This window comes from Hemiscyllium ocellatum, unplaced genomic scaffold (assembly GCF_020745735.1).
Source record: "Hemiscyllium ocellatum isolate sHemOce1 unplaced genomic scaffold, sHemOce1.pat.X.cur. R, whole genome shotgun sequence".
Taxonomy (NCBI): Eukaryota; Metazoa; Chordata; class Chondrichthyes; order Orectolobiformes; family Hemiscylliidae; genus Hemiscyllium; species Hemiscyllium ocellatum.
The window spans coordinates 752,997-772,218 of record NW_026867602.1 but is presented as its reverse complement, the minus strand read 5'-3'; the positions used below and the strand labels follow the sequence as shown (position 1 = coordinate 772,218).

Sequence of the window (19,222 nt, the reverse complement as noted above, 5' to 3'; positions counted from 1 at the left end):
TAAATTGTTGTTCCCTTCCTGAATTTGGGTTCCTTGCATCTCAGTCGTGATGCTGTATAAATTGTTGTTCCCTTCCTGAATTTGGGTCCCTTACATCTCAGCCCTGATGCTGTATAAATTGCTGTTCCCTTCCTGAATTTGGGTTTCCTGCGTTTCCATCCTGTTGGATACAAGGTACCCATGTTTAATGTCACTTTCTATCTCGCTCTAATTATGAACGATCCTGCCTTCCTGGTAGAATTCACAGTTGCTCAGCGTGTTCCTCTCCTCACCCCTTGTCTCTTTCAGATGTATTTGATAATGAGAGTTCCTGATGAATCTGCCACCCTGCTGGTTACCGGTGGCATTTTTGCCATCACGGTACCAGGCAATAACCCCCTCCAACATGCCACCTCCCCAGGCAATTCAGCAATACTATCATCACCGAGGTGCAAGTGGGGGCCATAGTCCACACTGATCAGAAACTCAAACAGACCAACAAGTTACACTGACAAGAGCAGGTCAGAGGCTGGGTATCCTGCAGCGAGTAACTCCCCTCCTGACTCTCCCCACAAAGCCCTGTCCCACTATCGGGTCAGAGGCTGGGAATCCTGCAGCGAGTAACTCCCCTCCTGACTCTCCCACCAAAGCCCTGTCCCACCATCGGGTCAGAGGCTGGGAATCCTGCAGCGAGTAACTCCCCTCCTGACTCTCCCACCAAAGCCCTGTCCCACCATCGGGTCAGAGGCTGGGAATCCTGCAGCGAGTAACTCCCCTCCTGACTCTCCCCCAAAGCCCTATCCCACCATCGGGTCAGAGGCTGGGAATCCTGCAGCGAGTAACCCCCCTCCTGACTCTCCCACCAAAGCCCTGTCCCACCATCGGGTCAGAGGCTGGGAATCCTGCAGCGAGTAACTCCCCTCCTGACTCTCCCACCAAAGCCCTGTCCCACCATCGGGTCAGAGGCTGGGAATCCTGCAGCGAGTAACTCCCCTCCTGACTCTCCCCCAAAGCCCTGTCCCACCATCAACAAGGCCCAAGTCAGGAGGGGGAGGGAAATCTGGCCACGTGATTGGATGGGCTCAGCTCTAACAACACTTGAGCAGCTCCAGGACAAAGCAAATCTTCCCACCTTGATCGACACGTTAACCGCCATCATCAACACTCCCTCCCTCCCGCCCTGAGGGAGCTGGGATCATTAGGAATGCTCGGCTGAGCTCCAATATTCCCTCCCTCCCACCCCTGAGGTAGCTGGTCTCATTAGGAATGCTCGGCTGAGCTCCAACACCGACACAGAGGGACAGACTGCAGAGACTCACCAAAACTCCTCCGACAGCACCTTCCAAACCCACTCCCTCTCTCCCCCCACTCCCCCTCCCCCCACTCCCTGGGAAGAGCCCGGGTTCCCTCTTCCAGACTCTCTCCCTGCCCCGGAATTGACACATTCTCCACCACGTACCTTTACAATCCCCGGTGTTTGGGTTCGGATTCATTTGCAGATTGTCCCCTTGTCCCACGCTGCGTCTCAGTCTCTGTCTCTGTCCCTCCCCGGTCAGTCGACGCGGTGGGAGATGGGGACAGGCTGGGGAAGGAGACACGTTTCCTGTTGGCTTTCCAATGAGGACCCGCCCTCAGTGCTGAGATGGAGGGATCGGATGGGAGCGATTTCCTGATCAGCACTTCAGGTGGAGTCCCTCCATTGAGAACACACCCCACCCCGTTTTCCCCACCCCTCTGTAGATTGTCGGCTGTTTTCAACTCCTGGAGATCTCGCCAACCAGTCCAGAGTTGCAGCTCTCTACCACCCACTCAGCCCCTCTCTCTCTATCTCCGTCTCCGTCCACTACCCCCCTTCCTTCCTCTAGCCCTGGATTTCCCTGTAACTTTCCAAACCCCCTTTTACACCTGTCACTCCCTGCTCCCTTCCTGAAGGTGCCCACTGTCCTCTCTCTCTCTGCCTCCCTCCTCCGGTCTCTGCTCCTCTCCTTTCCCTCCTCTCAATACACCTTCCTCCGTCTGTGTTCTTTCACTCTCTTGTATCTTTATATCTTCTTAAATTCGCTCGCTCTCTCTTCCTCTGTCATGACACTGTTTGCTGAGTTTACCTCTCTCTCTCTCTGTCTATTCAATTCCCTTCCGAGATCTCTCTCTCCCCTCTCTCACTCTGCCCGTCTCTGTACTCCCTCTGCTGTTATGTTGTTTGTTTGATCTCCAAATCTATCAGTCTCTGTCTGTCTCCCTCTCTCTGTGAATCCTTTCCAAATCCTTCTCTCTGACTCTATCTACATTTCTATCACTCTGTCTGTCTTTGAGCGCTCTCAGTCTCACTTTCTCTCATTTCCTCATTTATTTGATCGCTAAATCTATCTCTCGCTCTCTCTCTCTCGGAATCCCTTCCAAATCCCCCCCTCTCTCTCTGTCTCTCTCTCTCTCTCTGTGTCTCTCTCTGTCTGTCTGTCTCTCTCTCCTCTCTCTGTTTCTCGCTCTCTCTGTTTCTCGCTCTCTCTGTCTCTCGCTTTCTCTCTGTCTCTCTGTCTCTCTCTCTCTGTCTCTCTCTGTCTCTGTCTCTCTCTGTCTCTCTCTCTCTCTCTCTCTCTGTTTCTGTCTCTCTCTGTCTTTGTCTCTCTCTCTCTCTCTACTGTCTGTCTCTCTTTCTCTGTCTCTCTCTTTCTGTTTCTCTCTCTGTCTCTGTCTCTCTCTCTCTGTCTCTCTCTCTCTCTCTCTGTCTCTCTGTCTCTGCCTCTCTTGAATCTCTTTCTTGTCCACGTGCCAGCAACGCCCCTCTCCCCCACCCCACCCCCCCTCTCTCTCTCTCTCTCTCTCTCTCTCTTTCTCGAACTGTCAACATTTTGAAAATCACACGTCAACCGCAAGAGATGTGGGGGCTGGGGGAGAGGTTCTGGCTGGTGGGGGCAGGGTGGGTTGGTGGAGGGTGGAGAGGGGAGGGGGAGATTGTAAAGGCCCCTACCATTTCCGCAGCTGTTGGATCTGACCAGGGAGTGCACACAGTTGGGAAGGGGGGAAAGCGTGCTGTTGGTGAACGGGGCCTGTTGGTGTTGGGGAAGGGCTGAGAGCCACAGAGAGAGAGACGTGTTTGAGGTGTGACCCTGAGAGTGGCGAGGTGCTGCTGTATCTGAAGCAGATGAGGTGACAGGAAACCACAGCCATGTTCTGTGGCCTAGTTACAGAGTTCCAAAGCAGCCATGCCCTCGTTCAGGACCAGTCACAAGCAAACCCCTCCCCCTCCTCCTGCCCCCCACATCCACACACACACACACACCTGACCATCACCACCTCACCCCACCAACCCCGTTGCCCGTTCGAGGGATGGCCTGGCGTTGACGGCCATATTCCTTCCGAAGTGTCATGTCGCAGCGCGCAGCGTGGTCATTGACCATCCTGGTGTTCTCTGGGACGGGACAGGGATAGAATTTCACGGTTGCCAAGAAGGCCCTTTGGCCCATCGTGTCCGTACCGGACCCCCAAAGAGCCAGCCAGCCAGCCAGACCCTATCTCCTCTAAATCCGTCCCGTTCAAACATAGGCTCCCGGGCCTACCATTCAGGGAACGTCTCACAGGCATCGCTAGGAGTCCGGATACTGGGCCTACTGCACAGCTAAAGCCTCATGGACATCGCTAGGAGTCCCGATCCCGGGCCTACAGCGCAGCTAAAGCCTCATGGACATCACTAGGAGTCCCGATCCCGGGCCTACAGAGCAGCTAAAGCCTCACGGACATCACTAGGAGTCCCGATATCGGGCCTACAGAGCAGCTAAAGCCTCACGGACATCACTAGGAGTACGGATACCGGGCCTACAGCACAGCTAAAACCTCACGGACATCGCTAGGAGTACGGATACCGGGCCTACAGCACAGCTAAAACCTCACGGACATCACTAGGAGTCCCAATACTGGGCCTACAGCACAGCTAAAGCCTCACGGACATCACTAGGAGTCCCAATACTGGGCCTACAGCACAACTAAAGCCTCACGGACATCACTAGGAGTCCCGATCCCGGGCCTACAGCACAGCTAAAACCTCACAGACATCGCTAGGAGTCCGGATACTGGGCCTACAGCACAGCTAAAGCGTCATGGACATCACTAGGAGTCCCGATCCCGGGCCTACAGAGCAGCTAAAGCCTCACGGACATCACTAGGAGTCCCAATATCGGGCCTACTGCACAGCTAAAGCCTCACGGACATCACTCGGAGTCCCGATCCCGGGCCTACAGAGCAGCTAAAGCCTCACAGACATCACTAGAAGTCCCGATACTGGGCCTACAGAGCAGCTAAAGCCTCACGGACATCACTCGGAGTCCCGATCCCAGGCCTACAGCACAGTTAAGGCCTCACGGACATCACTAGGAGTCCTGATCCCGGGCCTACAGAGCAGCTAAAGCCTCAGCGCAGCCAATGTGTCGCTGACAACATGAAGGGTTCCACAGGAATGCAAGCTTTTGTTGTAACCACCTTGCATTAGGAGAGACAGGAGCGCCTTTTCCACCGTGCTGCAGGGCGAAGCCTCTGTGTCCCTCCTGGAGCTGAGGAACCGACGGTGAGGCCTATCCTCCACCTGGACTTTCCAAATCCTCCTGCACGCCTTCGAAAACCGGGCGTGGCGAATGTGCGGGGAGGGGACGATCCGGTGGCTGTGTGGGGACTGTGGGTTCGAATCCCATCCCCCACCCCCTCCTGGGAGGGGGGTGGAATTGAAACACAGTGAGTATAACCAGGAGCCTTCTTTTACCTGGCGCTGTTTACCTGGTCTGGAGTCTCCCCGTGACCCCATGGCCACACACGCTGTGGTTGCGGTTAGCTTTGTCACTGGGCAGTCTGCGATCCTTTGAGTCGTGTGGTTGGAAACCACATTCTGAGTTTGGTTTCCAGAGAGACTGGCCAAACAAAAGAGAAACCCAACTCCCGGCATCAGGCCCAAGTTACGAAACGACGCGGCTTCGTGATTGTTGGCGCGAATGAAGGGGCACGAACTTGGGGTTATGGGTCAGAGTCACAGAGGGGTACGGCACGGAAACAGACCCTTCGGTCCAACCCGTTCAGATATCCCAACCCAATCTAGTCCCAGCTGCCAGCACCCGGCCCATGTCCCTCCAAACCCTTCCTATTCATATACCCATCCAAATGCCTCTTAAATGTTGTCATTGTACCAGCCTCCACCACTTCCTCTGGCAGCTCATTCCATACACGTACCACCCTCTGGGGGAAAAAGTTGCCCCTTAGGTCTCTTTTATGTCTTTCCCCTCTCACCCTAAACCTATGCCCCTCTAGTTCTGGGCTCCCCCACCCCAGGGGGAAAAGACTTTGCCTATTTATCCTATCCATGCCCCTCATGATTTTATAAACCTCTATAAGGTCACCCCTCAGCCTCCGACGCTCCAGGGAAAACAGCCCCAGCCTGTTCAGCCTCTCCCTGTAGCTCAAACCCTCCAACATCCTTGTAAATCTTTTCTGAACCCTTTCAAGTTTCACAACATCTTTCCGATAGGAAGGAGACCAGAATTGCACGCAATATTCCAACAGTGGCCTAACCAATGTCCTGTACAGCCACAACATGACCTCCCAACTCCTGTACTCAATACTCTGACCAATAAAGGAAAGCTTTATATCAGGCTGTGACACAATAACTGAGGGCTTTTTGGAGCCCAGATCTTGTCTCTGTGTCAGGTATCAACCCTCTCTCGATCCTGTTCCCAATTTCTAAGTGGGAGGAGAGTTTATAGCCCTTCTCCCCGGTCCCCCCACCCCCTGGAGAAGCTGGGGGTGAGCTGCTATCGACATGGAGTGGAAAATACTGACAGGATTGTGAGAGCTGAAATCAACGAGACTCCAGAAACCTCGTTCCGACCAAACGGTTGGTCTTTATTGACAAGGGAACCGCGGGCATAATGGCTGGGAGGGGGGTGGGAGAGGGGGAGAGGGGGAGAGGTGGGGGAGAGACGGAAGAGAGGGAATGGCTTATAGCTCTGAGGTACTCTCACAAGTTAGCTCTTACAGAGTGAGAGTCTGTGTGTGTGTGTGAGTGTATGTGTGAGTGTGTCTGCGTGAGTGTCTGTGTGGAGTGTCTGTGTGGAGTGTCTGTGTGGAGTGTCTGTGTGGAGTGTCTGTGTGGAGTGTGTCTGTGTGAGTGTGTCTGCGTGAGTGTGTGTGTGTATGTGTTAGTGTCAGTGTGAGTGTGTGTGTGTCTGCGTGAGTGTGTGTGTGTATGTGTTAGTGTCAGTGTGAGTGTGTGTGTGTCAGTGTGAGTGTGTGTGTGTCTGCGTGAGTGTGTGTGTCTGCGTGAGTGTGTGTGTGTCTGCGTGAGTGTGTGTGTGTCTGTGTGAGTGTGTCTGCGTGAGTGTGTGAGTGTCAGTGTGAGTGTGTGAGTGTGTCTGTGTGAGTGTGTCTGTGTGAGTGTGTCTGTGTGAGTGTCAGTGTGAGAGAGTGTCAGTGTGAGAGAGTGTCAGTGTGAGAGAGTGTGTGAGTGTGTGTCTGCGAGTGTGTGAGTGAGTGTGTGTGAGTGTCAGTGTGAGTGTGAGAGTGTGTGAGTGTGTCTGCGTGAGTGTGTGTGTGTGTGTGTGAGTGAGTGTGAGAGAGACACAGACAGAGAGTGATCTCCGTTCCCAGTGGGGCTGAGGTGAGTCCAGCCTGGTCAGCTCTGCTCCGTCCTCTCCCCGTTCCTGTCCAGCGCTGTCCCTGTTGCTGGGGGCTCATCCCCACTGACTGTCCTCCGATCCGTCAATACCACCTTCAGAACAAAGGGCCAGGCATCGCAGGGTTAACGCTCCATCTACAGACAGAGAGTCCAGCCCGGGAACCCACCTCCCCTCTCCCCCCCCCCACCCCAGCCCAGCCCATTAACACCACCTACCATCAACTTTACTCTGTATCTAACCCCGTGCTGTCCCTGACCCTGGGAGTGTTTGATGGGGTGACAGTGTAGAGGGAGCTTTACTCTGTATCTAACCCCGTGCTGTCCCTGACCCTGGGAGTGTTTGATGGGGTGACAGTGTAGAGGGAGCTTTACTCTGTATCTAACCCCGTGCTGTCCCTGTCCCTGGGAGTGTTTGATGGGGGGACAGTGTAGAGGGAGCTTTACTCTGTATCTAACCCCGTGCTGTCCCTGTCCCTGGGAGTGTTTGATGGGGGGACAGTGTAGAGGGAGCTTTACTCTGTATCTAACCCCGTGCTGTCCCTGTCCCTGGGAGTGTTTGATGGGGGGACCGTGTAGAGGGAGCTTTACTCTGTACCTAACCCCGTGCTGTCCCTGGGAGTGTTTGATGGGGACAGTGTAGAGGGAGCTTTACTCTACCTAACCCCGTGCTGTCCCTGGGAGTGTTTGATGGGGGGAACAGTGTAGAGGGAGCTTTACTCTGTATCTAACCCCATGCTGTCCCTGGGAGTGTTTGATGGGGTGACAGTGTAGAGGGAGCTTTACTCTGTATCTAACCCCGTGCTGTCCCTGTCCCTGGGAGTGTTTGATGGGGGGACAGTGTAGAGGAAGCTTTACTCTGTATCTAACCCCGTGCTGTCCCTGTCCCTGGGAGTGTTTGTTGGGGGGACAGTGTAGAGGGAGCTTTACTCTGTATCTAACCCCCCGTCCCTGACCCTGGGAGTGTTTGATGGGGGGACAGTGTAGAGGGAGCTTTACTCTGTATCTAACCCCCCGTCCCTGTCCCTGGGGGTATTTGATGGGTGGACAGTGTTGATGGTGGGTCACGCTGGGGTCACTGAGGAGATGGGTTCGAGATTGCGAGCCCTGGCTCTGCGTTACCTGGATCACCCTCTTGTAGACGATCAGCCCGAGGCCGGTGCTCAATCCCAGGAGTCCAATGGTGAAGCCCAGGGCGCAGATGGTAACCTGTACCCAATCCAGGCTGGTCCTCTCATCCAGCGCTGCCAATCGAAACAAGGAGGTGACTTCCGTGTGAGTTTGTGAGTGTGAGTTTGTGAGTGTGAGTTTGTGAGTGTGAGTTTGTGAGTGTGAGTTTGTGAGTGTGAGTTTGTGAGTGTGAGAGAGTGTGAGAGAGTGTGTGAGAGTGTGAGTCAATGTGAGAGAACGCATGTGTGAGTGTGTGTGTGTGTGTCTGTGTGTGAGAGTGAGTTGAGTATGTCAGTGTGTGTCTGTGTGTGGGGGTGTGCAAGTGTGTCTGTGTGTACATGTGTCTCTGTGTCTATGTATGTGTGCATATATATTTGTGCAAGTGTGTGTATGAGAGAGAGAGAGAGTGAGTGTGTGTGTGTGTCTGTGTGGGGTGTGAGAGTGTGGGGTGTGTGTACGTGGGGTGTGTGAGTGTCTGTCAGTGTGTGTGTGTGTGTGTCTGTCAGTGTGTGTGTGTATTTGTGTGTGTATGTGTGTGCGTCTATGTGTATGTGTCTGTCAGTGTGTGTGTGTGTCTGTCAGTGTGTGTGTGTATATGTGTGTGAATGTGTGTGTATGTATGTGTGTGTGTATGTGTGTGTGTCAGTGTGCGTGTCTGTGGGTGTGTGTGTCGTGTGAGTGAGTGTGTGTGTGGTTGTGTGTGTGTATGTGTGTTTGTGTATGTGTGTTTCTATATGTATGTGTGTGTATATGTGCGTGTGGTGTGAGTGAGTGTGTGTGTGTGTTTATGTGTGCGTGGATATGGTCTGTGTGAGGATGTAGGAGTATATGGTCTGTCTGTTATGCTTTTCAGTGTGTTCATGGGCGTAACCCTGTGTTAATGTGTACCGTACCCCCAGTGTTAATGTGTACCGTATCCCAGTGTTAATGTGTACTGTACCCCAGTGTTAATGTGTACTGTACACCCAGTGTTAATGTGTACCGTACCCCAGTGTTAATGTGTACCGTACCCCCAGTGTTAATGTGTACCGTATCCCAGTGTTAATGTGTACTGTACCCCAGTGTTAATGTGTACTGTACACCCAGTGTTAATGTGTACCGTACCCCTGTGTTAATGTGTACCGTACCCCCAGTGTTAATGTGTACAGTACCCCAGTGTTAATGTGTACTGTACCCCCAGTGTTAATGTGTACCGTACCCCAGTGTTAATGTGTCTGTACCCCAGTGTTAATGTGTCTGTACCCCAGTGTTAATGTGTACTGTACCCCCAGTGTTAATGTGTACAGTACCCCAGTGTTAATGTGTACTGTACCCCAGTGTTAATGTGTACTGTACCCCCAGTGTTAATGTGTACAGTACCCCAGTGTTAATGTGTACTGTACCCCCAGTGTTAATGTGTACTGTACCCCAGTGTTAATGTGTCTGTACCCCAGTGTTAATGTGTACCGTACCCCAGTGTTAATGTGTACCGTACCCCAGTGTTAATGTGTACTGTACCCCCAGTGTTAATGTGTACCGTACCCCCAGTGTTAATGTGTACTGTACACCCAGTGTTAATGTGTACTGTACCCCAGTGTTAATGTGTACCGTACACCCAGTGTTAATGTGTACTGTACCCCCAGTGTTAATGTTTATCGTACCCCAGTGTTAATGTGTACCGTACCCCCCAGTGTTAATGTGTACCGTACCCCCAGTGTTAATGTGTACTGTACCCCAGTGTTAATGTGTATCGTACCCCAGTGTTAATGTGTACTGTACCCCCAGTGTTAATGTGTACTGTACCCCCAGTGTTAATGTGTATCGTACCCCAGTGTTAATGTGGACTGTACCCCCAGTGTTCATGTGTATCGTACCCCAGTGTTAATGTGTACCGTACCCCCAGTGTTAATGTGTACCGTACCCCCAGTGTTAATGTGTACTGTACCCCAGTGTTAATGTGTACCGTACCCCCAGTGTTAATGTGTTCTGTACCCCCAGTGTTAATGTGTACCGTACCCCCAGTGTTAATGTGTACCGTACCCCCAGTGTTAATGTGTACCGTACCCCAGTGTTAATGTGTACTGTACCCCCAGTATTAATGTGTACTGTACCCCAGTGTTAATGTGTATCGTACCCCCAGTGTTAATGTGTACTGTACCCCCAGTGTTAATGTGTACCGTACCCCAGTGTTCGTGTGTACCGTACCCCCAGTGTTAATGTGTACTGTACCCCCAGTGTTAATGTGTACCGTACCCCAGTGTTAATGTGTATCGTACCCCCAGTGTTAATGTGTACTGTACCCCCAGTGTTAGTGTGTACCGTACCCCAGTGTTCATGTGTACTGTACCCCCAGTGTTAATGTGTACTGTACCCCCAGTGTTAATGTGTACCGTACCCCAGTGTTAATGTGTACCGTACCCCCAGTGTTAATGTGTACCGTACCCCCCAGTGTTAATGTGTACCGTACCCCCAGTGTTAATGTGTACCGTACCCCAGTGTTAATGTGTACCGTACCCCAGTGTTAATGTGTACCGTACCCCCAGTGTTAATGTGTACCGTACCCCAGTGTTAATGTGTACCGTACCCCCAGTGTTAATGTGTACCGTACCCCAGTGTTAATGTGTACCGTACCCCAGTGTTAATGTGTACCGTACCCCAGTATTCCTGGATCTGCTGTTTGTTCCCAAGTTGTACAACACACGAGTATCTGTCTGTGACAGTGGGCTCTGTCTCGATATGGTACAGGACAGTGTATCCCCAGCTGCTGTCAAAGGTGAACAGTGCGGGTTTATCCATCATCTCCAGGGGCTGGCCGTTCTTCCGGAAGGAAATCTCTGCCGCTGGTGGGAACAGGTCAGACACCAGGCAGTTCAGGATGACCCTGCGACCGGAGACGCCAGATTCCTCTGGGTACAGTCGCACCGTCGGGATATCTAGGAAGAGCAGGATTGGGAATGTCAGCCTGCGCTCCCGTCACCCTCTGCATCGCTGGCGTCAGGCCCGTAGCTATCGCCCAATCCCCAAAAGGGAAGCTCTGGCCCTTACGGGAGGGTGGGTCAAAGGCATAGGTGAGGAGTCACGTGTAGGCCCGGACTGGGAATGGCAGGCAGCTTTCCATTGGGAAATCGAGCCGCGATTGTCTCGAGGCTTTGTCGCGGGGAGACTCGGAGAGGATCGAGCGACTCCCCGCGCCCCCCCCCCCCCCGCGATTCCCATCCTCGGAGTGTAAAACCCGCCAGTGAGTGTGAGTGTGTGTGTGTGTGTATCGGTGTGAATGTGTGTGTGTGTGAGTGTGTGTATCTGTGTGAGTGTGTGTGTGTGTGAGAATGTGTGTCAGAGTGTGTGTCAGAGTGAGAGTGAGTGTGTGTATCTGTGTGAGTGTGTGTGTGTGTGTGAGAATGTGTGTCAGAGTGTGTGTCAGAGTGAGAGTGAGTGTGTGTGAGTGAGAGTGAGTGTGCGTGTGAGTGTATCTGTGCGTGTGAGTGTATGTGTATGTGAGTGAGTATATGTGAGAGTGTATCTGTGTGTGAGAGTGTGAGTGTATCGATGTGTGAGTGTGTGTGTATCGATGTGTGACTGAGTGTGTTTGAGTGTGTGTGGGTGTGTGTGAGTGTGTGAGAGTGATGTGTGTGTGTGTGAGTGTATGAGTGAGTGTGAGAGTGAGTGAGTGTGTGTGAGAGTATCTGTGTGAGTGAGTGTGTGTGAGTGAGTGTGTGTGTGTATCGATGTGTGACTGTGTGTGTGTGTGTATCGATGTGTGACTGAGTGTGTGAGGGTGTGTGTGGGTGAGTGAGTGTGCCTGTGAGTGTATCTGTGTGAGTGAGTGTGTGTGTATCGATGTGTGACTGAGTGTGTGTGTGTGTGGGTGTGTGACTGAGTGTAAGAGAGAGTGTGTATGTATCGATGAGTGAGAGTGAGTGTGAGAGTGCGTGAGTGTGAGTGAGAGAGTGAGTGTGCGTGTGAGTGTATCTGTGTGAGTGAGTGTGTGTGAGTGAGTGTGTGTATCGATGTGTGACTGTGGATCGATGTGTGACTGTGGGTGTGTGTGTGGGTGTGAGTGTGAGTGTGTGTGAGTGTGAGAGAGTGAGTGTGTATGAGTGTGTGTGTGTGAGTGTGTGTGTGTATCGATGTGTGACTGTGTGTATCGATGTGTGACTGAGTGTGTGGGTGTGTGTGTGTGAGAGTGAGTGTGAGAGAGTGAGTGTGTGTGAGTGTGTATGAGAGAGAGTGTGAGTGAGAGAGTGTGAGTGTGTGTGTGTATGTATCGATGTGTGACAGTGTGTGAGTGAGAGTGTGAGTGTGTGTATGTGTATCTGTGTGTGAGTGAGTAAAGAGTGTGTGAGAGTGTATTGATGAGTGTGAGTGTGTGTGTGTGAGTGTGTGTGTGTATGTATCGATGAGTGAGTGTGTGAGTGTGTGTGTGTGAGTGTGTGTGTGTGAGTGAGAGTGTGATGAGTGAGTGTGTGTATCTGTGTGTGAGAGTGAGAGTGAATGTGTGTGTGAGAGTGAGAGTGAATGTGTGTGTGTGAGTGAGTGTGTATCTGTGTGTGTGTATCTGTGTGTGAGTGTGTGTGTATCTGTGTGTGAGTGTATTGATAAGTGTGTGAGAGTGTGAGTGTGAGTTTATCTGTGTGTGTGAGTGTGTGTGTGAGAGCATGTGAGAGCGCGTGTGTGTGAGTGTGTGAGTATGTGTGTGTGAGAGTGCGTGTGTGAGTGTGTGTGTATCTGTGTGTGTGAGTGAGTGTGAGTGTGTGTGTATCTGTGTGTGAGTGTGAGTGTATTGATGAGTGTGTGAGAGTGTGGGTGAGTGAGAGTGTATTGATGGGTGTGTGAGTGTGAGTGTGAGTTTATCAGTGAGTGTGCATGAGTGTGTGTGTATCTGTGTGAGTGTGAGTGTGCGTGTATCGATGTGTGAGTGTGTGTATCGATGTGTGAGAGTGTGTGTGTGTATGTAATGATGCGTGAGTGAGTGTGAGTGTGTTTGAGTGTGAGTGAAAGAGTGTGATTGTGTGTGTGAGCGTGTGTGTGTGTGTGAGCGTGTGTGTGAGAGTGTATATATCGATGCGTCAGTGAGTGTGAGAGTGTGAGTGTGCGTGTATCGATGTGTGAGTGTGTGTATCGGTGTGAGTGTGTGTGTGTGTGTGTGAGCGTGTGTGTGTGAGAGTGTATATATCGATGCGTCAGTGAGTGTGAGTGTGAGTGTATCGATGTGTGTGAGTGAGTGTGAGAGTGTGAGTGTGCGTGTATCGATGTGTGAGTGTGTGTATTGATGTGTGAGTGAGTGTGATTGTGTTTGAGTGTGAGAGTGTGTGTGAGCGTGTGTGTGTGAGAGTGTATATATCGATGCGTCAGTGAGTGTGAGTGTGAGTGTATCGATGTGTGTGAGTGAGTGTGAGAGTGAGAGTGTGAGTGTGCGTGTATCGATGTGTGAGTGTGTGTATTGATGTGTGAGTGAGTGTGATTGTGTTTGAGTGTGAGAGTGTGTGTGAGTGTGTGTGTGTGAGATTGTGTTTGAGTGTGAGTGAGTGTGAGAGTGTGTGTGTGAGATTGTGTTTGAGTGTGAGTGAGTGTGAGAGTGTGTGTGTGAGTGTGGGGGGGGTGAGTGTGGGGGGGTGGTAGTGACTGGTCTGTGTTGAAGGTGAGTCCAGTCCCTTTGCCCACCCCCCCTCCTCTCAGCAGGAAGTGACAGAGGGGCTTCTCCACAGGGACCTCCCCTCCCACACTTCACCCTCATTGCTCCAATCCCAGTCACCGAGGCTCCAGACCCTTCAGCCCCTCCCCCCCTGCTATCTCAGTCCGTGTTCCCAATAAAGTCGGGGCATTCTTGTGGTGGTCCTGATCATTTCAGGCATCAGCAACTTCTCTCTCTCTCTGTCTATCCCTCTCTTTCTCTCACTCTTTGTGTCTATCTCTCTCTGTCTCCCTCCTCTCTCACTCACTCTCTCTCCCCCACCCACTGCCTCCCTCCCTCCCTCCTTCCCCACCCCTCCCCCTTTCTCTTTCTCTCCCTCCCTCCCTGCCTCCCTCCCTCTCTCCTTCCCCCCTCTGCCTACTTCCATCCCCCTCTCCGTCTCCCTCCCTCCCTCTCCCCTCCATCCCTCTCTCCCTCTCCCTCCCTCTCCCCTCCATCCCCCTCTCCCCCTCCCCTCCCCCTCCCTCTCCCTCCCTCCACCTCTCCCTCTCCCTCCCCCAGCCGGGTCTCTCTGGTTGTATTACCGATGCGTGTGCCTGGGAGACGGACGGCCATCAGGTCGAGAATGACGCTGTTGACGTTGATGTTGAACTCGTCATAGGCTTGCCTGACCTCTGCTGAGACGGGCCATGTCTTCTCTGAGGCGTTAGTGGGGAACAGAGGCAACAGGCTGGTGTCGTTGTTATAAGCAAGGATCTGGTCCTCTGTGCCAATGATGACTGTAGTTTTCTTGTTGGCTGAGACCGTGGTGAACATTATCCGCACTCTGCCCTCGCCTGCAACTGCAAGATACCCTAGAATGAGGTTCCACTGGGCCCCGTAGCCAAGCAGACATAGAACAGAACTGATAATGCAGGGCCTAATCAGCAAAGGGGAGGTGTCCCTATCCCACAGCAGCCTCTATGCTCCCAGTCGCCATGTTTACCATTCGGGGGATGGGGAATTGGGGTCACTGGGAGCTTGGTTATCATCAGCCGTCCCTAATTACCCCGACTTCCACCCCCCCAGCTTCCGAGAAGGTGGGCACGTCCCGCTGTGGTATACTTCCCGACCCTTCCACTCCCCCTCACTCCAGGTGCTGTAGGGGGACAGTGCCCCCTTGGTATGGGGAGAGAACTCCAGGACTCTGACCACAGAGGCACTGATCCAGGCGGTTGCCATTGGGATGGGGGGTGTGCGTGTGTGTGTGTGTGTGTGTGTGTGTGTGTGTGTTTCCTCCAGGAGCTCCGGTCTCCTCCCACAGTCCAACATTGTGTAGGTTGGCTGTGCTAAATTGTCCCCATAGTGCCCAGGGATGTGCAGGTTAGGGTGGATTGGCCGTGCTAAATTGTCCCCGTAGTGCCCAGGGATGTGCAGGTTAGGGTGGGATCGGCCGTGCTAAATTGTCCCCGTAGTGCCCAGGGATGTGCAGGTTAGGGTGGATTGGCCGTGCTAAATTGTCCCCGTAGTGCACAGGGATGTACAGGTTTGGGTGGGATTGGCCGTGGGAAATTGTCCACGTAGTGCCCAGGTATGTGCTGTTCCTGTCCCTGGGAGTGTTTGATGGGGGGACAGTGTAGAGGGAGCTTTACTCTGTATCTAACCCCGTGCTGTCTCTGTCCCTGGGAGTGTTTGATGGGGGGACAGTGTAGAGGGAGCTTTACTCTGTATCTAACCCCGTGCTGTCCCTGTCTCTGGGAGTGTTTGATGGGGGACAGTGTAGAGGGAGCTTTACTCTGTATCTAACCCCGTGCTGTCCCTGTCCTGGGAGTGTTTGATGGGGGGACAGTGTAGAGGGAGCTTTACTCTGTATCTAACCCAGTGCTGTCCCTGTCTCCGGGAGTGTTTGATGGGGGACAGTGTAGAGGGAGCTTTGCTCTGTATCTAACCCCGTGCTGTCCCTGTCCTGGGAGTGTTTAATGGGGGACAGTGTAGAGGGAGCTTTACTCTGTATCTAACCCCGTGCTGTCCCTGTCCCTGGGAGTGTTTGATGGGGGGCAAGTGTAGAGGGAGCTTTACTCTTTATCTAACCCCCTGTCCCTGGGAGTGTTTGATGGGGGGACAGTGTAGAAGGAGCTTTACTCTGCATTTAACCCCGTGCTGTCCCTGTCCTGGGAGTGTTTGATGGGGGGACAGTGTAGAGGGAGCTTTACTCTGTATCTAACCCTGTGCTGTCCCTCTCCCTGGGAGTGTTTGATGGGGGGGACAGTGTATAGAGAGCTTTACTCTGTATCTAACCCCGTGCTGTCCCAGTCCCTTGGAGTGTTTGATGGGGGGACAGTGTAGAGGGAGCTTTACCCTGTATCTAACCCCGTGCTGTCCCTGTCCCTGGGAGTGTTTGATGGGGGGACAGTGTAGAGGGAGCTTTACCCTGTATCTAACCCCCCTGTCCCTGTCCCTGAGAGTGTGTGATGGGGGGACAGTGTAGAGGGAGCTTTACTCTGTATCTAACCCCGTGCTGTCCCTGTCCCTGGGAGTGTTTGATGGGGGGACAGTGTAGAGAGAGCTTTACTCTGTATCTAACCCTGTGTTGTCCCTGTCCCTGAGAGTGTTTGATGGGGGGACAGTGTAGAGGGAGCTTTACCCTGTATCTAACCCCGTGCTGTTCCTGTCCTGGGAGTGTTTGATGGGGGACAGTGTAGAGGGAGCTTTACTCTGTATCTAACCCTGTGCTGTCCCTGTCCCTGGGAGTGTTTGATGGGGGTGGGCAGTGTAGAGGGTGCTTTACCCTGTATCTAACCCCCTGTCCCTGGGAGTGTTTGATGGGGGGACAGTGTAGAGGGAGCTTTACTCTTTATCTAACCCCCTGTCCCTGGGAGTGTTTGATGGGGGGACAGTGTAGAAGGAGCTTTACTCTGCATTTAACCCTGTGCTGTCCCTGTCCCTGGGAGTGTTTGATGGGGGGACAGTGTAGAGGGAGCTTTACTCTGTATCTAACCCCGTGCTGTCCCTGTCCTGGGAGTGTTTGATAGGGGGACAGTGTAGAGGGAGCTTTACTCTGTATCTAACCCTGTGCTGTCCCTGTCCCTGGGAGTGTTTGATGGGGGACAGTGTAGAGGGAGCTTTACTCTGTATCTAACCCTGTGCTGTCCCTGTCCCTGGGAGTGTTTGATGGGGGGACAGTGTAGAGGGAGCTTTACCCTGTATCTAACCCCGTGCTGTCCCTGTCCTGGGAGTGTGTGATGGGGGGACAGTGTAGAGGGAGCTTTACCCTGTATCTAACCCCCCTGTCCCTGTCCCTGGGAGGGTGGGCAGTGAGCTAAGAGGAATGGTTGAATTGTTACGAACTGAGGGTGTCCATGAGTGTTGTAGTTTGTGACCGATGCTCACATTCACCACAGCCCCGTGTGATCCACCCTCTCTCGCCTCCCACAGCGCTGCTGCCTGGCCTGGCAACGGACACAGACTTACCCCGCTCCCCTGCGGTCAGCCAGAGACAGGCCAGCAGCATCGCGCAGAGGGCTCCCCATCTCCTCCTCCCTCGACTCTCCATGTAGCTTCCCCTCTCCCCTGGGAGTCGGTTCCCGTCCCACGCCAGCTGTGATCGGAAATGCGCACGGGCCGCCGAGTGTGAGCTGAACGCAGCGTTCTGCTTTCACAAGCTGCCCTCGTTTGGTTTCTGTTCCTGGAACGGACAGGACTCTTGCGCTGACATGTTATTGCCCGGTGCGTCCGAAGCTATCACGGAGCAGACAATCTCCCGCTGCGAAATCGAGGTGGTTTTTGCCTGCAATGTTTGACAACATCTTACCCCCCCCCCCCCCCCCCCCCCCGCTGCAGGTGACAGGAATTCCCCCCACGGCTTTGTAGTTTTTGTCTTTCTGTGTTTCCTCTTGGAACAGCGCTCTGGGTCTGACATTCGACCTCTCAGTCTGTCTGGTGCCCGAACTGGAACGGGACACGTCCACCTCTCCCCTCACACACACTGGGTCAACCTTTCCCGGTCAGCAATCTTACCGTACCCAACTTTGCTTGCTCCACCTCGTCGACCTGTTGGGGTTTTCGTCATTTGTATAAATGATTTGGATGTGAGCATAAGAGGTACAGTTAATAAGTTTGCAGATGACCCCAAAATTGTCGGTGGAGTGGACAGCGAAGAGGGTTCCCTCAGATTACAACAGGATCTGGACCAGATGGGCCAATGGGCTGAGAAGTGGCAGATGGAGTTTAGTTCAGATAAATGCGAGGTGCTGCATTTTGGGAAAGCAAATCTTAGCAGGACTTATACACTTAATGGTAAGGTCCTGGGGAGTGTTGCTGAACAAAGAGACCTTGGAGTGCAGGTTCATAGCTCCTTGAAAGTGGAGTCGCAGGTAGATAGGATAGTGAAGGCAGCGTTTGGTATGCTTTCCTTTATTGGTCAGAGTATTGAGTACAGGAGTTGGGAGGTCATGTTGCAGCTGTACAGGACATTGGTTAGGCCACTGTTGGAATATTGTGTGCAATTCTGGTCTCCTTCCTATCGGAAAGATGTTGTGAAACTTGAAAGGGTTCAGAAAAGATTTACAAGGATGTTGCCAGGGTTGGAGGGTCTGAGCTACAGGGAGAGGCTGAACAGGCTGGGGCTGTTTTCCCTGGAGCGTCGGAGGCTGAGGGGTGACCTTATAGAGGTTTATAAAATTATGAGGGACATGGATAGGATAAATAGGCAAAGTCTTTTCCCTGGGGTCGGGGAGCCCAGAACTAGAGGGGCATAGGTTTAGGGTGAGAGGGGAAAGATATAAAAGAGACCTAAGGGGCAACGTTTCCCCCCAGAGGGTGGTACGTGTATGGAACGAGCTGCCAGAGGAAGTGGTGGGGGCTGGTACAATGACAACATTTAAAAGGATGGGGGGAGGGACATGGAGAGGAAGGGTTTAGAGGGAGATAGGCCAAGTGCTGGGGGATGGGGACTGGATTAATTTCGGATCTCTGGGTCAGCACGGACTGGTTGGGCCGAAGGGTCTGTTTCCGTGCTGTATTGCTCTATGACCTGCCGAGATGCTGTAGTGATTCCTGTTTCTGATTTCATTTAGTGAATTCTCTCTCAGAGAGAGGCGATCTCTCATCAAAGTGTCACTTAAAGCATTGAGGGTCTCGACCCTTTATAAACCCCAGCCCCTGACACACGCACACACTCACACTCACACACATTCACACAGAGACTCACACTCACACACACACACACACCCACACACTCAATCACAGACACACACACACTCACACACACACTCACACACACTCACACACATTCACACACACACACACACACTCACACACTCACACACTCACACACACACTCACACACTCAATCACAGACGCACACTCACACCCTCTCACACACACACACACACACAGATACACACACACTCTCACACACAGACACACACTCACACAGATACTCACACACACTCACACACAGACACACACTCACACCCACACACAGACACACACTCGCAGACACAGACACACACACACACACACACACACGCTCACACTCATGCAGACACACAGACACACACACACACTCGCAGACACAGACACACACGCTCACACACTCACGCAGACACACAGGCACAGACACACACACGCTCACACACACACACGCTCACACACTCACGCAGACACACACACACACGCTCACACACTCACACAGACACACAGACACACACGCTCACACACACACACGCTCTCTCTCTCACACACACACACACAGACACACACGCACACACACACACACACACACAAGGACACACAAGGGGACACACACACACAGAGACACAGACACACAGAGG

At 52.8% G+C, this 19,222-nt stretch overlaps 2 protein-coding genes across 3 annotated transcripts in view; both read right to left on the bottom strand.

The window, feature by feature from the left end:
- The window catches only part of LOC132809070 (uncharacterized), a 56,528-nt gene extending 53,534 nt beyond the window's left edge, over positions 1–2,994 (bottom strand). Inside the window, exons 1-2 of one of the 2 annotated variants that reach the window (XM_060822466.1) lie at positions 2,948–2,994; positions 1,439–1,616 (exon numbers count right to left, since the gene is read on the bottom strand). In XM_060822466.1, coding sequence (XP_060678449.1) covers positions 1,439–1,472 — 34 coding nt within the window. In that variant the 5' untranslated portion in view covers positions 1,473–1,616; positions 2,948–2,994. Of the gene's footprint in view, positions 1–1,438; positions 1,685–2,947 lie in introns of those variants that run through there. The other variant, XM_060822465.1, reaches the window with a different exon arrangement.
- Positions 2,995–5,872: 2,878 nt separating this feature from the next.
- On the bottom strand, positions 5,873–17,007 carry LOC132809066 (H-2 class II histocompatibility antigen, E-U alpha chain-like). Its single transcript, XM_060822460.1, has 5 exons — positions 16,860–17,007; positions 13,994–14,251; positions 10,432–10,710; positions 7,751–7,872; positions 5,873–6,724 (listed from the first exon to the last, which is right to left on the bottom strand). The coding sequence occupies exons 1-5, from the start codon at positions 16,939–16,941 to the stop codon at positions 6,629–6,631; spliced, it is 837 nt and encodes a 278-aa protein (XP_060678443.1). The 5' UTR covers positions 16,942–17,007; the 3' UTR covers positions 5,873–6,628.
- Positions 17,008–19,222: the final 2,215 nt, after the last annotated feature.